This window comes from Maylandia zebra, linkage group LG14 (assembly GCF_041146795.1).
Source record: "Maylandia zebra isolate NMK-2024a linkage group LG14, Mzebra_GT3a, whole genome shotgun sequence".
NCBI classification, from domain to species: domain Eukaryota; kingdom Metazoa; phylum Chordata; class Actinopteri; order Cichliformes; family Cichlidae; genus Maylandia; species Maylandia zebra.
In genome coordinates this window covers 31,205,071-31,227,098 of record NC_135180.1, presented here as the reverse complement: position 1 = coordinate 31,227,098, position 22,028 = coordinate 31,205,071, and the positions used below count along the sequence as shown (strand labels likewise).

The following is a 22,028-nucleotide window of genomic DNA, read 5'->3' as shown; positions in this document are numbered from 1 at the left end:
AAAAAATGGTCCATGAACAATCGATGAACAGTCAAGTTTCATGATAGTCTGGCCGAGTTTATAGGAAAACAGATGAAAATCATCCCTTTTAACGTAAGACATATGTGCATGCAAAAATAAATGTGGCTAGTACCGACCTGTGGTAGAAGACTAAATGTATCATTCAAATGTCAGTAATAAAGGTCGTTTCTTTTTTTAAACAAGAACAACAGTACAAAAAATCGACACATTCTTGTCCAGAGACTATGTGCAGTGCCTGGACACAAATGGCTGTTTAAATGTATGATGTACTGTATGTATCTCTGCCCTATGAATAGTAACAAACAGATGCAGAAATTCTGAGAATCCAGGCAAGGGTTGAGCAGGGAGGATTTGAGGGAGAGGGCAAAAAGCTGCAGACAGACTGTAAGCCCTCCAGAGTAATCGCATGTGGGATACTCTTCTGAAATCTCAGAAATATTTTCAAGGACAGAGACGCATTCCTGCTGTAATATACAGACCCCTTCAGATCTGGAATCAGCCAACATACCTTTTTTTTCTCATCTTAATTCACACAGCTGTGCGTGCACATCCATCTACTCTCCAAGCTGGAAAGACAGAATATTTCGAGAGTAACAACTAACGATACCTTAACTTAAAGGACTGAGGAGGATCCCACGCAGATAGCTCAGGATACCTTGAAATGTCATCTAATCGGAAACGTGACTAAGATCGAACGGCCGTCCCTGGAATGTTGGAATGAAACAATACATGAGTAATGCTGCCCATCACCATGACCCACACTCACTTTCAACCTGCTGTGTCAACAGGGCCGACCAGCTGGAATGCAGCAGCTACTGCCAATACACAAAGATCAATTCGGTGGCTCTGTAGCCAGTGCTTTAAAATACCACTTCACTGTTAGCTTCAGCACTTCAGACTGGTGTAAGAGCACAAGATGATACACAACTGATACTTCCTTTAAGAAGCATTTTAGTTGTTTATCACTGTTTTTTGGTTAGATTTTTTTTAAAGTTTTTTTTTTTTAAAGTCACAGCAGGAAAATTGCTTAATTGTGACAAAACACTGGTTCCAACTAAAAATTCCAAGCTACTCCTCAAAAACATGACAAATAAGATCTCCCATAAAAAGAAACCCTGTTATTAAAATGACTTAACTTGAATAAAAGCATCTTACATTGCACTTTAAACATACATGTTTTCTGTCCTTGTCATAGATGACCCACAATGTTGGTTTGCTGTCAACCTAGACATCTGTGATCTGAAAACAACACGTCTGGTTACATGACGCCACACGTCAGTACACACCAGATCATAAAGATTTCCACCAGAAAACAGGCGTACACACACGCAGTACTGGGAAATCCACCCAACAGCACCCTTTGTGCATCTTTTACATCATCACAATCAAAAACAAGCCTTGTGTTTTGCCCTTGCCTCTGCGGCGATACAAAATATTATCCACACAAGGCTGCATTATCTGACTCACGCTCTTGTTACTGTGACTGAGAGGAGAACTATGCTGTACGTTACCATCTGATGACCAAAGTTTCTTAGCAATGAAGCTTATGTTATGAAATGCAGCCACCCTTTGATCCAGCGGCAGAGTGCTCACACCTGCATGAGGGAGCGGGAGTCGTAGTATTTAGTTGTCTTTGTTGTTATACATGCCCTTTCTTGGCCTCTGGGGAATGGATTTAAGTCTCCAGGTATTTAAAGACAAAGGAAAGAGGTTAGAGGCCCCGGAGGAAGCTGAAGGCGAAGGGCTCACCTGGTTACAAGCAGCAATCTTTAAATGAACGGAGTGCTTGTAAACCTGTCAAGTCAAGACATTCATTGATGTATTGTGTTTACACTGTGGGCCCAGCTCTTCTTACATAACTGACCCTATTGATTATCACCTATCTGTATTTGTTATAGTCAGTCAATACCAATTATTTAACACCTCTGCACCCTTGACTACCTGTTGGCTAAAGGTCAAGTTTTTTTTCTCTTCTGCAGCGATACACACAAGCACACCCTGTTTCCGGGTGTCCTGTACATGTGTCTTAAAAAGGCTGTTAACACTGAATTCCACTTTTATCTAGAAATAAGTGAGAAACCAATAGAGATACAAACTGATATGAAAAAGACAATCAGCTTATCCCAATCAAAACAAGACACTACTTTGTCAACATATCATCCTGCAATCACAGCCTCATATTCACAAACACATGACAGAACTTATTCACTCCATGTTTTGACTACCACCTCGCTTAGTCAGTATTCCTCTCAATCCTGGAAAAATGACAAATTCACTCAAAAACCAAACAACCAAAAGAATTGAATAATTGTCTGAACTGTCACTTCTGTCCTAACAAGCCTCCTACCTCCAGCAATCTTCTTGAGTAGTTGCTGCCTGGCAATAATCCTGCCCAACCTGTAGCCAGAGCGTCTGCGGTGATGGTCCATTCTCAGGTATATATCCTGAGTCTCAGGGGTCATACTCCCGAGGCACTCACTGGCCGTGGACTCGGGAAGCTCCCAAAACATAACTGTAATAAGCCCCTATCCCCTGGCTGATAAACACTCAACCACACAGGGTCTGACCAACAGAAAACTTCACATACATGCGTGAAAAGCCTAAAGTGAGCAGAGAGGGAGGGCACAGCGGAGGCTATGGGGGGAGGAGTGCCAACACTTCAGCCTGTCTCTGCAGGCCATGTGACCACAATGAAACCAATTGCAAGCAGGCAGTGGGAGTACTGCCCACCTTTCTGAGCTGAATCCAATGTCTGTGTGAATACTTGTCAACTTCCCCCTGCTCTGGAGGGAAATATAAATACCACTGGAATGCCTATGAACTGAGTAAGGAGAGCAGGAGAGGATGAAGAGGGGTTTGGGAGGGCTTACAAAAATAGTGGCTTTCAGACCCTCCCTGTGCTAGAACAATACTTGTGCTGTTGCAGGTCACACAGGCACCAAATTTACTGCACGAGAAATTCTTGGTGTCGTTTTCGAGAAAACTACGGAACGGGAATGAGAGCGAGAAGTTGTTCTTCATTTGAGAAGTCTCATTTCTGCTCACCCACACCCACCACATAACAGCCTCTCATAACAGCCAGTCACAGGAAGTGCTCTCAGTAGGCTGCCTATAAAGTGTCAGCTACTCACAGGAAAAATAGCTTGGAGTTGGAACACGACTGACCTAATTCCACTTTACTAAACTGAAAAGTAAAGATCAATCTCCAGCAAGTACTTTAATCAGTTCTGATGATCAAAATTAAAGGCTTCCATCTCCCTGACACAATAATGTTTAGTCTCACTTTTGTACAATCTGACTATTATCATCAGTGTTGGGTAAGTTACTTTAAAATAGTAACTTAGTTACATTACTAGTTACTTCTCTCAAAAGTAACTCAGTTACTTCAAGTTACTCGTTACTTTCAAAGTAACTAGTTACTAGGGAAAGTAACTTTGGTTTTACTCAGAATTCTCTTGTTAATGTGTTTCTTCCATAACTTTGCCAGTCTTCTAGCTTGCTTACTTGCCACAAGTGCACTGTGCCACCTACCAATAGAAAGGATATGATAACGTGCATATTTCCACGAGAGAAATCCCACGCCTGGACCGTCATTGACTGCTGCCATGATTCTAGCCTACGTCACAGAGTCATGTGCGCCTTTTACATCCAACACAAAAACTGCAGTCGTGGTGCTTTCGATTGTACTCAGAACTCAGAAATTCTGCCTTCTGAATAGGAAGATGTAGGTAACACCAGACTGCAGATGAGCTGCATACAGGGCTGGACTGGGACAGAAAATTGGCCCGGGCATTTTGACTAGAAACTGGCCCACCATTATAGGAAAAATCATAAAGCCTTTGAATGAAAACAAACACTGTTGTGACAGTGATGTTCACTGTTTTGATGGTATATATGCATCAATCTATCAATCGTTTGTTGTAAGATTCAGATAATTATTTTTTAAAAGCTAGACATTTTAAATGAGAATAAGAAAGAAAGTATTTCTTTGTGCCCCCCATTCCCTGTTAATGCCCTACATGCCCCCTTGGCCACACTTTGCTAGATCCGCACCTGCACAGTTACCAGCTGTCAGCTACCTAAAAAAGGATCCTGGGGTTATTTGTCTCTCAGAAACAGTTCATAACTTCCCTTCAACTCATTCATGTCACCTAAAAGGTAAACCTGTTTCTCCATCACCTGCTCAGCTCTGATGATCCAGTAAGGACATCTCCTGGTTTCATCTTCATGTTTCCCTCTCACCAGATAACCAAACCATATCATGACCAGCAGCTTTTTTTTTTACAGCTGTGGCTCCAGCAAACATCAGCTGATACTAGAAATTAATATTAAATAAATTCTAACAACAGCTGATCAAGCTTAAACGTGCTGCTGTTGTTTAGCGCGACATCCGCTGGTTTCCTCTTTCGGCGCAAAGTGGGCGATAAACAAACAAGAGAGCCGATCAGCTGATCATTGATCAGTTTTCATGATTGAAGTAGAAACGGGAGAGGGAGGGGGGAGAATGAGAGAAGAAGAGGCAGCTGTGCAGCGTAAAGACACAGAATAACTCCAGCTTTGTGCCTTTTTCATTGTAGCTGAATTACGGGACAAACTGTTCCTTTTCACCTCAATAAGAAACGCGTAATATTTTCTCTGAATACCAGACGGGACGGCTGGCAACTCTAATAACTTATGAACAAAATAAGGTTCAACATCATTAACTTCATAGCACCACCCAGCTGTGTAGAAACTCCGTCATGCTAGCTAGCACGCAGTACGGAAAAAGTCAGAATAACGAAAATAAACTCCACCTAAGCTTGGTTTATATCTGACCCAGAGAGACTGCAGGTCATAACTTCTTACCTGAAGTTCAGTTCACACTTGGACCGGCGGCCGCCTCGGGTCTCTTTTCCTTCTGCGTCCCTTTTCCTTCATCCACCTGCTGCCTCCACCACTTGCTAATGTTACTGAATCTGTGGAAACTCCGCGATGCCACCACACGAAGTAACGAGTAACGACCCTATCTAAATCCCAGTAACGAGTAACGCGTTCCTGATTTTGGCATAATAACTAGTTACCGTGCTCGTTACCACAATAATAACGTAGTTACTGTAACGCGTTACTTAATAACGCGTTAGTCCCAACACTGATTATCATGTAATAGTTCCTCATAATTGCAGCTGTTGTAGCTGGTACACAAAGACTTAATGACTTTCCATTTTCTGCCATGGACCAACAGACATCTATCAAACTGTGACTTTAAATAAAGCTGTGTAGAGCAAAAGGAAAAATTAGGTATTTATGGGACAATCGCTACAACTTATTACAACTTATTTTTGCATATAATCCCCCTCTCGCCCCCATTTATTTGTTTATTTATTCATATGCAACTCCGCAAGCTCATTTTCTTGTAAGACATTCCAGGACAGTAACAAAGTAACAGCTAAATCAATGTACAATGCATTAAAATAAAGATAAACAATCACATGCTCCCTTAAACACATTCTTTGTGATTCCCTTATGCTTACTAATGACAGAGCAACACATCCCCTGCAATCCTAAAGCTTTTTAGAAGCTTGTGAAAAGGTAAATGTCCTATCCCAGTGGGATCAGATATTAGCCGCTCTTTGAAACTGCTAGATTGCACCAATGTATGGGCAGTGTAGGTGACAGTTCGGTGCATTCACTTTATTTGTGCTCTATCCAGGCAACTCCACATGGCTTATTATTTCCAGTATTGCAAACACATCTCATTTGGATTATTTTTTGTGGAAAATATCCCAAACATATCCTCCAGAAACTAAACAAAGCTCAGCATAAAAACGGCGTTACAAGGTTGGATTTTTGACTCCGCCTTCTTTTCAGGTTTTACAAGTAAAACCAAAAATGAATCTCCTCTAAGCTAAAAAAAAAACAAAAAAAACATCTCAAATATTTTCAAAAGCAAGTCACTTACTCCATTTGGAATGGCAAACTAAATCATATATTCTTATGATTTTAAAGTCCACTTCTGTCAGCCAGTTTACACCATAAAATAACAGCCTTCTAATACCTGAAATATGCTTTGGTACCAGCAGACACACCCAGTGCCAATCAAGGCCCCTGCCACTCTCCCAGTGACTGTCCCGGCCTCAGCATACAGGCTTGTCTGTTTAGTGTGAGCATGGCGCCACACACGTGAATAGAGCAGAAATAGGCAAGCGACCAAGTTAAACACAGCCCCTGTCTGTTCCTCTCACTAGCTGGCATAATCCACCCTAGCTTAAGCTCACAAAGACCACAATTCAGCAGCACACTTCAGAGCCCGCTTCACATTTTCATAAACTTCTCCCGGGTTTAATGGCCCTCCCCACACCCTCAAGTGGCATGTTTAATACAAGGCTCTCGCTTTTTTAAAAGCACTAGGTGATGGTGCGACACCATTCAGATGATTTCATTGGGTGACGACTCTTTTTTTTTTTCCCTCTTTTTACGCACACACAAACACCTGCATTCATTCATGTTGTGAAAGAATGGCTTAAAGTGTTAGATGCAAAAAATGAGGGCAAACATTTCTGCATATTTCTCTTCCCTTTTGTCTAGACGATGTATATCACCGAGTGCATCATACGTATCACATTACAGAATCAATCTTGTAAATGACAGTGAATGAGATTAATGGTGTCACCGTCTCCGTCCATGCTCAAATACCTGAGCGGTGATCGTGAAAGAGCTACAACATCTTCTGTGTACTCAGAGATGTCCTTGTGTTTAACTTTATGCCGCAAGCCATGATGAAATGGCTGTGGTCTGTCCTTAGAGGGAGCGCAGTGACTCCAGCCCTTATCAAACTTGTTTCAACACGCCACTGTCTGGGTTTCAGAGCTCAACTGCTATACCACATGACAACAGGAATCCAGACTCGCATTACAGATGCACAAAAACATACAGAGGCTCTGTCAACATAGCTACCATGTCACAAAGTGGATTTTTATTGTTTATATACCCCATAAAGAAAAAAATAGATATATGTGATACTGGGTTTGAATCATGTCCAGTTCACATATAGCAGCAGTATCACACTTCATTATTAGGCCCAAGCCATAATGCAGACTTTTAATACATGTCAAACTTTCATTGCTTTCCACTCACTTTCTGCCATGTGTGATTACAAAAGGGGAACTTGTATTCTGAATCATCTTGAGTTAGTTGACGTTAGTCTGATGTGGTTTTATTCAGCAGCAGACACATGTATTCTGGACTGGGCAGTCTTGCTTCTGGTGTGGCTATGTTTCCTGTGGCTAAGTTTTAAGAATAACTCTAGTGTGACAGAAGATTTCCACTTCATGAGCCACCACATTTCTGACTGCTGAACTCAGCTCTGCATGATCATCACGCTCAAATACTGCAAGACCAGTTGAGCTCTATATGATGAGGTGGTTAAACTTTTTAACTCGCTTCAGCTCTTGGATGCTTTTTTTTTGTTTTTAGCAAGACTTCATGCCTATATTTGTCATTGGGAGTTAATTTAACAATATAAATGCTACAAACCAATTATTTCACCATTGGCTTGTTAATTGTAAGTTTTGCTTCTGCTGGGGGTAAAATTTCCAGATAAAATTACGACAGGAGGACAGTTGCTCAAAGCTGCTTATTGACACTTAAACAAATATCTAGCATACCCATCAGCCAGGTGTGATTCTAAAAAAGAACAACTGTTTTCTGGATTTGAAGCTTGAGCTCTAAAGCTAAGTACAGAAGGAATATTTGTGGGTTTAGACACCAGGCATAATCTGCAAATGATCCCCAGTTCAAGATTGGGGGACACACAAAAACCCGATTTCTGGCTTAGATAGCCCTAATGCCAATGCCATACCCAGATAAACTGGAGGTTTTAAGAAGGCTTACTTGTGTAAAGTCTGTACCAAATCAAACGTGCAGATCTGTCTGCTGTGGCAACCCCTTGGGAAATAAGGAAGCAGACCAAAGTATCCAGGATTTATTTATTCCAGGATGCCTATGTCTCCACAATCTATCAGAACTGGACACATAGATCAAGAACGTCTCAACTTACTAAAGTGATGATTGACAGAGAAAACCACTAAACCCTCAGTTTATAAATAAACCAAATATTTTAACACTTTTAAGAGCTGTAATAGATGCGTCACAGTACTGTACAATACAGGCAATCTTGTATATTTGTATTCCTCCACAGAATTCAGTTTCAACACCTAAATGTCAAATAAAATACTGTTACGGCTGACTTCTAAGGCTGCAACACAACTTACTCCAAAGCTCCTAAATAAGCCAAACAAATCAAATCAGGCATTTGACTTAAAGCTAAACTTTCAGTTTGAAAATTTCTGCTTTGCCAACAAAAATTCAGTTTAAGAGGTTTAATTAATGTCTAGGATTTGGACAAAGGCTCAAAGTCTCAAAGTCATAACCTTGGACTGTCACCTTATAATGAAAAAAAAGTTTGTGATTTAAACTTATCTACATAGGCTGGCAGCTCACATCTCTTTGTTTGAATATGTAATGAACACACATTAATCTCAGAGGTGTTGATAAGGCTTATTAAAGCTTTGGTTTAAATTTGTTTGCTGCAGAATGGCCTTAAATGTATCTTCATAATATAAGATACTGTATAATTTATTTTTAAAAAATTAAACTAAACTTTTAGCCAGTTCGTTAGTATTTTAGGGTGCAAACACACTTGTCGCAACATAAGTTCTTTGTGACATCATAAGTTATTCGCTGACAGACCAAATCCATCGAGTACCTCACTAGCACCATTATCTACATATACACTGAAAAAAGAAAATATCCAAAAATAGAAATTTGTACCGCACCTAGCACCCTAAAAACAGAGAAAAGAAAAAACTTTCAGACAGAGTTCACAAATGATTCAAATCAATTCCCATATGTCAGCCATCTACATCTGGGTCTGGTCTCTATGCAGCATTTGTCCCCTCATTCTTCAGTGTCTGCATAAGCAGCTTCACATGCTGCATATGGAAAAGAATGCAAGATTAATGTGTCAGATATCCAGACACTGGCAAACTCAGCTGCTGCACCAGTGACGTTCCTAAACAGGCTTCACAGCTGAGCCAAGCATGGATCAGATCTGATATGCAACTCTGTGCGCACACTCATAAAAACATCTGGTCTCCATTTGAATGACTACAGCACTTCAAATCCACCAGTGAAGACAGAGCTGTTTTGTCATTCATGTGGTTTTCCCCACATAAGGCGCTATTGTGGTCACTTTACTGCACCTGGCGGTACACTCGGGCAACTGCACAGATGACTGACGTTCACTTCTGACGCAATTCTCTCAGGGCCATTAAGAGAACCAGTGCAACAAAAACTGACCTTGAAATTATTAACTTAAATCGATCCCAGAGTACTCTAAAAATTAAACATTTTCCACATTATGTAACACAGTCTTAGAAGAAGCAAAAAAAATACCATAACATACCAATAACAAAACTGTGCCTATTGTGGTAAATGTTTCCATCTCTTTTGCCATTAAGTGCCACTTCCTCATATAGAGTTAATTTCATACGCATTTCAAAAAGTTAACATGTATGCTATACCTGATATTACTTGGAAAATAAAGTTCACTTTCACTGAATAATTCTTGGCAACACATGTGTTGTCACCAAAAAAGGCAGATGCATTTTGAAGGTGTTAAAGAACCTATGTGTAAACATTTTCAATGCAGTCACAAAGTTGCTTCAGTTTGGGTTTATTTGGGATTTTTTTTTTTTGAGCCAAGTATGAGCAAATAATGTAAAGGGAAAAAAATGTGATCTATAATCTCAAAGACAGTGGCACAGAAAGCATGCACAATAATGTTACCCTGCAGAAATACAGTCATTATAACTAACGAAAGAAAACCAAATGAAAACCAATTTCTTATGAACACAATAATAACTTAACGTAAATTATGTGACAGAAAATAAGATCAAACATTGCTTCATTCAATCTCATTCACTTCATAAAGCTGGTGAAATTACTTATCAGCGCCCCCTTGCGACCCCACTGTCATTTGAAAGTAATAAAAAAAATCGACGCTAATAAAGGAAAACTCTCCTACAGAAAGGTATTAAACTGTATTTATTATAAGTTTATGGCATTTATTAGACAGTTTTTTTAGTTTGCTGCCTAACTACCTACACCTTCAACTGAGCGCAACTAAAAAAATAATTTTTAAAATTGTAATATTAGACCAGACTACATGCACGCGTGGAGTAATTTTTAGGATAAACAGTATCAATAGTGTCTAGACAAAAAAAAAAATCTACCAACACAAAACAAATTCATAGCCTACCACATTAAGAATGTGTTTTCTTCTTAAATTCTCTTTAAATGTCACTCTGATCATTGTGCAATAATAAAACAATAATAATTGTTATACACGAATTATATACGAATTAAAGAACTCTTCCCAGTAATAGGATGGGGTCACCTCAGTCTCTGCTGCGGTGGATGACACTCTATTCCAGCCTATACCGCGGGCTAAGATCTGACCTGAAGCGGGCTACTGACCTGCCAGTCTCCGCTCTCTGACACCCTTCCAGAGTAAATCCCAGGCTTTGGATGTGGAGCTCCACAGCTGCTCGCTGAAAGACCGCCGGAGCTTCAGTTTCGCTGACCTTCTTTTAGAATTCATCTCAAATCCTCCACTCGGACATAATAATAAACTCCTCCTGGTATCTCACAAACCCCTTTAAACACCCCGACACAAAATCACCTTTTTCCCGGCTTCAAGTTCTTTCTATAGTGGCGGCAAACCTGACTCCGGTGACCGGTCTTCAAACGAAGTTGTCACCATTTCAAGGGGAATTAAATGTATCCCCCCCAGTTAAAAACGGAAATCAGCAAGACAAGTAAAAGTAAGAAAGTGACAGTAAAGCATTAAGCGCGGCTTTCCCACTTCACACCAGATGTGTTTGTGTGCGCGCGTGTATCGACATACAGCCCTGTAGTCGTGATGCCTTCAAGTACCGTGGGAAACATGGAAATTGTTAGGAGAACCGATAAGATCCTTACAGCGAAACAGTACATAATATCTGGGAAAGAATCAGCGGAGCTTAGAGGGCTGGTGTGAGCAAAAGTGGTTAGATTACATAATTTTAAAACCCAGTTTTGAATAAAATAGAATCATGAGTTTATGCATTTAACAAATACGTTTACAGTATATAGAGTACAGTAGAAGAAATATTAGCTACCTTTAAACCCATGTCAGTGAAGTCAACATTAGCCTATGACACATTTATTATATGTTCTCGGTTTAATATTTATTTTTTTCAGAACATAAACACACATTTTGTGCAGCAAAGTTTTCTGGACTCCATCGTGAAACTGACTCTGTCATTTGTAACGCTGGCTGTCATCTTATCAGCACTATTACAGCTGAGCAGTTAATACAATATTGTGTACAATGTTAACGCTTTGCATACAAAGTTACTTTTTAGATTAACGCTTCCACAGTTGTACTCGTTCAATTTTCAAGTGGTGCCCAGGTCTACGTAGGGCACTTGAAGGCATCACGAGCTACAAACCACGCAACACCGCAAATACACACCGTGGCTCTCAAATGACAGAATCCACAAGCGAGCAATCACTTTCTCCTGTACTGTCACAATATTCTAATATGAAAATCCAGAAAAATAGCACTGAAATAAATAAATCCAAAATTAGACAAATGCTCTATTATAGGTATTCTTTGCGTGTGATGATTAATAATAATTATTCAGTTATTTTACTTACAAATTTGTGTATTATCTTTACAGTCAGTCTTTCTTTATTAGGTATAACTGACAACTCACATATAGTCTTCATCAGGCAAACCCTGCTAGTACCAGGTTGAACTCCCTTTTGCCTTCATAGCTACCTCAGTCCTCTGCCTTAATTCTGAAAGTATCACAGACTTCCACATGCATGATGCAAATCTCATGTTCCATCACATCTTAAAGGTTACCTAAGATCTGGTGGATGACAAAGTAAATGAAATACCATCCTGCTGGAAGATGCTCAGAAGATGGATACACTGTGGTCATAAATCAAATCAAATCACTTTTATTGTCACATCACATGTGCAGATACATTGGTACAGCACATGTGAGTGAAATTCTTGTGTGCAAGCTTCACAAGCAACAGAGTTGTGCAAAATACAATAATGTAAACAAGCAAAATACAAGAATGGCTACATCTGAAACTAATAAATATATGTACAATATATAATAGTATATGCATTTCTGGATGTGTATACTAAATATTTTTCTACGTGTGTGTGTGTGTGTGTGTGTGTGTGTGTGTACATATTTTACAAATTAAATTAAAGGGATGGACATGGCATTTAAATGATACTCAGTTGGTGCTAAAGGACCCAACGTATACCAAGAAATTCTTCCCCACACCGTTACACCAACAGCAGCACCCTGACCCATAGATACAAAGCAGGATCGATCCATGCTTTCATGTTGTTTACACCAAATTCTGACCCTACTACCTGAATCTCGCAGCAGAAATCGAGACTCATCAGACCAAGTAGCAACATTAACATTTTCAACTGTCCGATTTTGGATTGATCAACAAAAATTCTAGCTTTAGTTTCCTGCTCTTAGCTGACAAGAAAATCACCCAGTGTGGTCTTTTACTGCTGTAGCCCATCTGCTTCAAGGTTTGGCATGTTGCACATTCAAATAGGGTCTTCTGCATTCTTTGGTTGTAATGAATAGTTGAGCTACTGTTGCCTTCATAACAGATCGAAGCAGTCGGGAATTTGTTCTCTGACCAGTGACATCAATGAGGCATTTTTGCCCTGAGAGCTGCTGCTTACTGGACATTTTTTCTTTTTCTGGACCACTCTCTATAAACCCCAAATACTTTTGTGTGCTAAAAATCCCAGTAGACCAGCAGTTTCTGAAGTACTCAGACCAGACTATCTGACACCAACAACCATGCCACATTCAAAGTCACTTTCTTCTCCATTCTGTTGCTCAGTTTTAACCTCAGTCCAACAGGTCATCTTGACCATGTCTACGTGCCTGAATGCACTGAGCTGCTGTCATGTGATTGGCTGATTTGATATTTGTGTTAATGAGCAACCAAACAAGTGCACCTAATGAAATAGCCTATGAGTGTATGCGTTAGCTGTTACCAGAATTTGCACCTCTGTTCGGGACAATGTGGTCTATTACTCAAAGCTTAACATGGGTTCAGAGTGTTCTCCCCAGGTAGGTCTGAGCAGGTTACATGTTTAAGAAAAAACAAATAAATTTCTTTTTACAAAAATGTGCAACAAAAATACTAACGCAAGAAAACATCAGGTCATCCCTGAAGAATAACCACAGTAAGCTCTTCTAAGCTGGCAGCTGCCATTGAAGACAGCAGCTTCAATGATCGTTCTACCATAATTATTTTAGGAATTTCCTCCTATTATTGTATGCTCGCTCAGGCAGTGCATGACCTAAATGCAGTGATATCATATCAGCTGAATTCATTTCATGGGCACCAGCTGGGATTGCTGCTGTAACAGGTTTAAATCCATGCTAAACACACAGGATGACACTTTCTGGAATAACTAAACCTCTGCTGACCCCAGCTTGCCCTCTCAGTATGAAGCTGATGTGACAGTGCTGAAATTAATAAAAGACAAAGACCATTTTTCTCCTGAGCAGGACAGGTGATTTAAACATTATAGCAAGGTCACATAGTGAGATATCTCTGTACCAAAGTGTGTGCAGCTGAGAATATTAATGAAGGGCTCCGTTTTCCATTTGTTCTGTTTGAAAGTGAAATTATACGATGTTAGGGAGAGTTAGAAACTGCACGTAGGAGCCCATAGAACTCCTCTGATCTTAGCTTATCTGACATGACAACAATAACAGCTGCATACTTCTCATTTTATGTTGCAAACATCAAATACTTCCAACCAGGCAAAATATCAAAATTTACACATTTACCGTTTTCTCAGTGTGTAACATCCTTTTTCTGTATTTCTATAAAAAGCGATCTGTCACTCTTAGCAAGTGACAGGAATGAAATGTATTTCAGAAAATATAGATGCTTTTTTTAGGCTCGCCACTGGCCTGTTCCGCAGCCAGTGATCAGTGTGGTGCTATTTTCAGCACCACTTATTCACCTCAGGCTAAAATGTAGCTCGGAGGACTAAAACACACGTACACACGTCAGTAAAGAAGCTGCTTCATTTGATCCTGTGAGTCTTTTAGAAAGGGTCAGGGTCAGGCCCAGTCAAGCACTTTGTTTTCCACTGGTCACATGACCCAGGAAGCCCACAGAGAAAAGGCCAGAATGTCAACAGACAGCACAATATCTAATTTAACACAAAAGACAGTAACAGCTGTTGACGTTGTCTTTCTGGGGGAGGTTTTTTATAACATGATTTTTGTCACAAAGAACCCATCTTGATGCACCTGTAGTAGACACGGGTTGAAAAAAGGACAGTGAAGACAAGATCTTGGCAATGTAAACAAGGGACGAGTCTCTAGTCTCAGTGACGTAGAAGGCAAGAACGGACAGATAGACAATACCAACCCTGTCATCTTCTAAAGAGCAAAGGTGATGGAGGAAGAACAGCAACTAGATTTTGACCTCTTTTGACATGAATCACCAAAGAGGAAAAAACGCAATCTACTTACTCTAAAAAGAAGCCACTTGGACAGTAAAGACGAGCATTATCACACTGTGGATCATTGTGGCTAGACAATGACTTAGCCTCTGGAGCAGTCCTTGGCAGCAGAAGTAATAGCAGATGCAAAGAGAGGAAACATCAGTCAGCTTGAGAATGTTTTCCTTTTGCTGACTCACCCACTTGTTTATTTTGGCCAGGCAGCACTCGTTTTCCCGTTTTCCCCGAAAAAGTGCTGTACTTTCTGGACTACATTTTTTTTCTCCCTTGTCCACCCTCTCTCTCCATCCTTCATAAACACAAACAGATAAACACACTGATATTTACTCATGCATTATATGTCTGCATTTGAACAGTTCCAGAGTTTGAACCGTTGTCTGTGCCTATGTCTGGTGACAGATGTGGAATGCTGTCCCATTGCTGTAGTGGGAAAATCCCCGATGCGAGGAAACTGATTTCTCCTCCTTGAATGGGTCATGTTCTTGGCCAGGAGGTCTTACACCAGGCCCCCTTGAAATGTCTGGGAGATTGCACTTCCCAGCCTAATGGAAACAAAGCACAGGGAATGGGGAGATCGCTCCTCCACCTCCATCCCTGCCCCTGAGGGCTTGTCTCAGGCATGTGCTATAAATTTCCTGACCATATATTCCCAAGCCGAGTTCATTTTTCCAGCAGAGCCACACATGTGGTGTATATCTGGGTTTAGATTATGTGGTTGAGGAAGGAGGGGCTGACTTTGGTCCCAATCCATTAAAGTGGCCACTAATTCTGTTTTCTTAAAGGGCCGTCTGTTGTAACGTAATGGTTTCTTCCTTTAGTAAGGCTTGTTCTTTTTAAAGCCATTAAATCCAAAATAGATGATCATTTACTTTTAGTCTTTCTTCAACAGATTAACTGAGATTTTTCATGTTTCTTCATATCTTGTTATTGCAGTAGAAGTTTACATAACTTGACATCCTGAATTAAACTATAAGTGAGGTAAAACTCAAAAACATATACAAATATTCCCCATGCCATGAAGCTTCTGTAGATGCGTAAGTCCACAGGGGTCAAAGTTTGTAAAAACAGGCTTGAGGAATGTAAAACTGGCATGACAAGCGTATGTGGCTATTGTTTAATTGAATGACAAAGCATGTAATGCTGTCAGGTCTGAATCTCTTAAAGCTCTGCTGCCCACAAAAATCCATGGGAAAACATTTACACAACTCTTGGGCACCTGGTTTCTATTAGAGCAATGAGGATTTAATCACAGAGGTACACTTCTCTCTCAATAACTGCTTCTCAATAACAGCTGATGTAAAATGTTTATTAGCTTGTGCTCCATGGTACCTTCAAAGCAATCAGCGGCATACAGCTGACGGGATTACTTTAGAGAAATTACATCTCGGACGAGGTTCTTATTCTCATGGCATCAAACCTAACCATTTTGTCAAAGTCGCCGGCATCTCAAATATACACACAAGCTGTCTTTTGACTTTTGTGCTGTGATGCAGCCAATAGCGACTCATCTCACATTTAAGAGATGCAATAGGTTAATCTTGTGAACAGGCATAATTTAACCCGTCAATCTTTTTTTTGTGTGAACTTAACCAAGAAAAAAGGAATGAAAGTGAAAACTAGACACAAACAAGCAAACTGAATATAGCTTGAAGAGTTTGTCAGTGGACCATGATCTGCACTTGTTGCTATCACTGGTGCATTACGGCATCAACACAAAGGCACATTTTATGCCTCTCAAACATAACTGTGACATTTCATTGAATCCCATTTGTTTTCTTCAGCAGGGCCTTAGCCCTAATGACACAAACTGAAACAGGAAGTTACTGTTTATAGCTCAGGATAAGCATTTTCCAAGAAGACAGAGTTAAAATGCTAACAGAGACCAAAGTAAAAATTGACAGCTGCTTAAAATTAAAGCCACAGTAAGTGTTTGTACTCTCCCCTCCCATGACAAATGTCAAATAGGACATCAGAAGTCACTCAAAAGTCATTTGAAGATGTTACATTTGGCTTTCAGAGATCTGAAACTCCTTATTATGATTAGTAAACCACATTATTTCCCAACCTATGAGTTGCCACTTTGGGAATTCCTAGACCACATGCTTATAAAACAAAGTTAGGTTAACAACATCGGGGGGTGGGGGGGCAGAGCCCACTTATCTCTGTCCCTCAAACAGTTTTCATAATGAAGCACATGTGGAATCGCCAAGCCTATTGCCAAAAATTCTGCTCAACTCATCAACCATGATAAGCTGGATGTACAGTACAGGTATTGTTTTCACACTGAGAAACAAACAAGTCCTAGTGGGCCCTTGAGTTTTAAAGCCAGTGAGCCAGAGAGCAGAGAGGATGCAGGAAGTCTGCTCTGCTTCAGCCTGCTATTGCTCTTTGATTACTGAGCCAAATTGTTCAATCAGGTCTGAAACCACAAGAAAGCTGCAGTGCTACACCGCCCAAGGACAGAGCTTCTTTTAAGAGCGTGCTGTGTTTTTTTTTTGTTATCTGGGTACAAGTGAAAAGGGAACGGCTATCTAAATCTCCAGCAGCATGGGTGCCTGTAGCCTTGCTTCAGTGCAAAAACACACAGTGCGTGATGTGAGATGTGCCACGCGATTGGTCAACCTGAGGATGCGGAGGCAAGGGCTCGAGGCCCAGCGGAGGAACAGACTTTTTGCCTCCCTGCAACATCTGGAATCTCTGTGGTTTATGTGGGAAATTTGGAAGGCCACTGCGAGAGCCAATGAAGTTATTGTATCTAAACTGGCCCTGAGGAAATGTTCTTGGCTTCGAAGTTGAGTGTGTGTGTGTTTTGCAGGAACACTGAGGTACAAAGTGGATCACCAGATTCGATGAAGCTTTATGTGAGGAAGAAGTTATTGTTTGCATTCATTTCCAGTAGATTGGTAAACATTTACACACAAAAGGAGACACGTGGACATGAGCCGGTTGTCTGTTTAGTCACCAACATCCTGGTGTGGGACCCTAAAGTGGTGTGTCTTTTCCTGGCTCATTACTTCCTCAATCTTCTTTCTGCTTTTCTTCTCAGCTGAGTGGTGGACCAACCTGGTAGCTTTTGTGTTGCTTCACACACTCACTCACACACAGAGTTTCTGCCCTTGTGAAACTGGCCTGCGTCCTGACACGGCTGCCCATGTCTCCTTCGGCTTAGTTTACAAAACCCAGGCCTGAATTACCCCAACGTGCACACCAACTCAGGAAGCTGATCCCTAAAGGATTTATTGCCTGCTTTTTTCTCTAATTGGCAGCATGGGTGTAATTGGGAATGAGAACAATAAACCCGTTTCCGCTCCATGAAGGACATACACTTGGGAGATAGTGTCTGCTCAAACAGCTTTGCGAACACACACAATACACAATGACAGGATCAAACCAGATGATTTATACTGGGCAATAAATTATGCCCCACGATCTAAGAAACTGTAGAACATGATGATCTCATTCAGTGCAAGGGCCTTGGAGGCATTATTAAATGATATTATGTGCTATTGCATATATGATTGCTAAAATAATTGCAATGAAAATGTTGAAACTGCAATGAAAACTTTAAAAGATTTCAGACCTTGTTAACCACGCTGTTCTGTAATGTTTGCACAACCTTGACAAATTACTGTATATACAAAGAAAAGTCCAGAAATACTAGCAGTCCAGCCCACCTCCACCCCCACCCTTGCTCTCCCTCTGAAACTGCCGAGCTGGCCTCTGTTCTCAGGAAACCGCAAGTCGTTTTCCATCTTTCCATGTGTGGAATTTTTCATGCATTTGTCATGCCAGCAGCACCCTTTATAGTCTGAGCTGCATCTATCTGCTTATAAATTTAGAGCATGATGTCACTGATCTGGCACCTGTCGGGAAACAGCCAGAGGGGAATAAAAATAATGGGACGATTTTGTGAACGTTAGTTTTTCTGTGGTAATAGTGGTAGTAGTAAATTAATTTAGGAAAAATTTTCTTTTTCTTTCGTCTTTATGAGACAGAACAGCTGATGTCTAAATCCTTGCGCTTCTGGCCAGCAATCACATCTTTGTCATGAAACACTGCGTGCAAATTATAGCACCTTTCCTTTAAGGACTTTGTGTGCTGACTAAAGGTGCCATACATACTTGTATGTGGCATGGTCAAAAGCCTCTCAGCTGCTGACATTGAAGTTAGATGGTTTGGACACAGGAGGGATAGTGGATATATTGGAAAAAGGATGTTGAACATGGAAAGGAAAAGAGGAAGACCACGGAGAACATTCATGGATCTAGTAAAGGACATGTGGGTTGGTGTGGGAGAACAAGATACAAGGGACTAGGTGAGTTGGAAGCAGATGATCAGCTGCCGCAGCCACTGAAGGAAACAGCTGAGAGGAGAAGAAGAACTGAATTAAGGTCTAAGTCAGTCATCACTTCTTATGAATTGGATCTCAAAGGGTTCATTCTACTGCTAACAAGAATAATAAATCATCTGGTTTGGTGTTGCTTACAGCCTATATATAATATATCGTCTCACGTAGCAATAATATCACAGAAAATCAAATAATGTGGCAGCCAAGTCAACAGTGTGTGCCCAATTTTACAGAAACATTTTGGAAAATATATTCACATTTTTTGTGTTCTCAATTTGGATTTGGAGGAACTTGATGTTCTTACATCCTAACTCTATCCAGCACCTTTGGGATGAACTTGAAGACTGGAAGCCACCCTTATCACCAGCATCAGTGGCTGACCTCACTAATCCTCTTGTGGCTGAACGAAAACAAAATCTCTGCAGTCAGGTGTAAGAATCTTGTGAAAAGCCTTGAGGAAAAAAAAAAAAAAAAATCGCAGGCTGTTAAAAGTATTTGCCCCTTGCTGATTTTTTCTTTTTAAAATAATTTTTTTTTTGCATATTTGACACATTTACATGTTTCAGATTATCAAACAACATTTGAGTAAATATAGAACACACTTTTTGTACGAGGATTTCATTTTTCATTTTGGAAAGCGGAGTTCAGTATCACTACCCAGACCTAGGACTGATTACTGTCAGACCTGCTGACTCAATAAACCACTTAAATAAAAGTGTATGGCAAATATAAGCAGACTAAAACACCCCAAAAAGTAAAACATTATGCCATGATCTAAAAACATTCAAGAACAGCAGAGAATCAAAATCATTGACATCAATCTGTCTGGAAAAGGTTATAAAGCCATTTCTAAGGCTCTGGGACTACAGCAAACCACGGTGAAAACTTAGAACAGTGGTGAACTTTCCCAGGAGTGTATGACCTACCAAAGTTACTCCAAGAGCTAGAGTGTTATCCAGGAGGTCATAAAAGAATCTAGAGAAACATATAAAGAACTGCATGTCTCACTTGTTTCAGTTAAGGTCAGCGTTCATGTTTCAACAATGAGAAAAAGACTGGACAAAAATAGCCTCAATGATAGAGTTCCAAAGTGAAAATCACTGCTGACTAAAAGATTTTTCACACTTTCACACAGAGATAGGTAGTTTATTTCCTCTTAATAGATGAAATCACCATTTAAAAACTGCATTTTGTATTTACTCAGGTTATGTTTGTCTAATACTAAATTTTGACTGATGATCTGAAATATGTAAGAGTAACAAATGTGCACAAAGAAAGAAAGGAGGAGGCAGATACATTTTCAAAGCACTGTAGCTGTATATTCATGCTTATGGGTTTTCCGAGGTTTCACAATCTCCTGTGAGTGTCTACACAATTTTGGACATATTTGTACTGGATTCTGGATGTGTTCTAACAAAGAGAAATAAAGCTACAATAACAATTCAAGGAAAATAGGAAAATGATCAGAGTTCCTTCAAAATGATCCATTCCTTGTTCTTCCCCAGGGAAAAATGCGACACTTAGCTAAGTATGGAATGAGAATGAGGTCAGACCATAACAAAGAATAACAACAGAGTTATTATTCCTTCACACAGCCTAAAACGTACATCTGATTTCAATACTAGCCCCACCAGCCCACTTTGCTTGTATATGTTCTGATTAGAACTGCGTAGGTGTCAGGCTATGTCATCTACTACTCACGTTCCCATGATGCTCTTGTGATGTGTATATTATAGTCTCTAACCAGCCTCCAGGGAGAGAAACGGAGAGAGCGACTGCAGCTGTCTGAGGTCACAGTCAGTCTCCATCAGCAGGCTGTGACCCTGGGTGACACTGGAGTTTGAGAACAGCTGAAGAATATGCAGGAGTAAAAAAACAGCAACCCTGCTTTAATGCATTACTAGCTATGGACATTATATAATACCCACTGGTGCACCATCTATAGCCGGACTGGTGATTTATAATAGCAGTGTATACATAAGGCTCAACAGAGGAGTCATTTCACAGTGAGAAGGATTCTCATGTTGGCCAGTTTCACTGTGGGAATCATGAGTAAGGCTGGTAAATGGTTCTAGCTCTACTGTGCATTTAATCCCAATCATCAGAGCCTGATTAAACTTGACTTGGTGCCAAGGGGAACTGTCCAGGGAAGTCAACATTGTCATATTAGTTTTATACTGTTAATAGCAGACTAGAGAAAACATCTGTGGTGATGTTTTACATAAATAAGTACAGGTTTTTTTCAGTTTTCACAGTCTGATCAAAAACACCTGGGCCTTGTACACAAAGCAAGCAACTAGCTCTTACTGTGGATTTTACAACCCCTCTGCAGTTCAGCCTCAGTCATCAGGATCATGAGCGAAATACTTCATAGGAAATAAGATGTAACTATAATATGTGAGCAGAACAAATTAGTTAAAGTAAAAATTAATTTAAAATAGAATCTTACTGTATATACAATGTGATCTTGGATGGTACTGTATAGTATCCACAGTAAGCTTTGTGCATGCAAGCACTTAAGCATAACAGATTAAATTGACCATCTATGCATGCCATTATTAGTTAAATTAAGCATTCAGTGTGACACACTGGTGCAGGGTGTAGCACTGTGGTTTTTTCAGTCTGCTCCTGTTTCTTCTCACACAAAAGTAAGGCATGCATGTTCAGTTAATTTTGGTGATTCTCAGTTGTTCATAAGATATCTGCTTTCTCTTTGTGTTAGCCCCGCAATGGGCCAGTGTCAGCTGGGATAGGCTTCAATTCTCCTGCAATCCTAACTAAATGAGTGGTTATTGAAAAACGGTTGAAGGATAGATTTTGGTCATTTCCTCAATGTAGAAATTATTGTCCCCTCTGTTAGATCAATACAATCTGCTGTAAAATGTGCTGTTATTCAGTGTGCAAAAAATATTTTTAAATTCAAGTTTCACTGCTTATATTTACAGTCATATGAAAACTTTTTTCAAAGGACACTATGCAGTTCTGTGGAAGTGAAGTACAATTTTTCGTAGAGAAATTTTGCCACTCTTCTTTACA

General features: G+C 40.1%; 1 protein-coding gene across 6 annotated transcripts in view; it reads right to left on the bottom strand.

The window, feature by feature from the left end:
* Positions 1 to 22,028, bottom strand: part of stard13b (StAR related lipid transfer domain containing 13b) — a 63,321-nt gene that overhangs the window by 22,416 nt on the left and 18,877 nt on the right. Inside the window, exon 1 of one of the 6 annotated variants that reach the window (XM_012921642.5) lies at positions 10,537 to 10,978. The exons of 4 other annotated variants lie outside the window; for them this stretch is intronic. In XM_012921642.5, the coding sequence (XP_012777096.1) occupies positions 10,537 to 10,660 (124 nt within the window). In that variant the 5' untranslated portion in view covers positions 10,661 to 10,978. Of the gene's footprint in view, positions 1 to 2,368; positions 2,622 to 10,536; positions 10,979 to 22,028 lie in introns of those variants that run through there. One more of the 6 variants, XM_012921641.5, reaches the window with a different exon arrangement.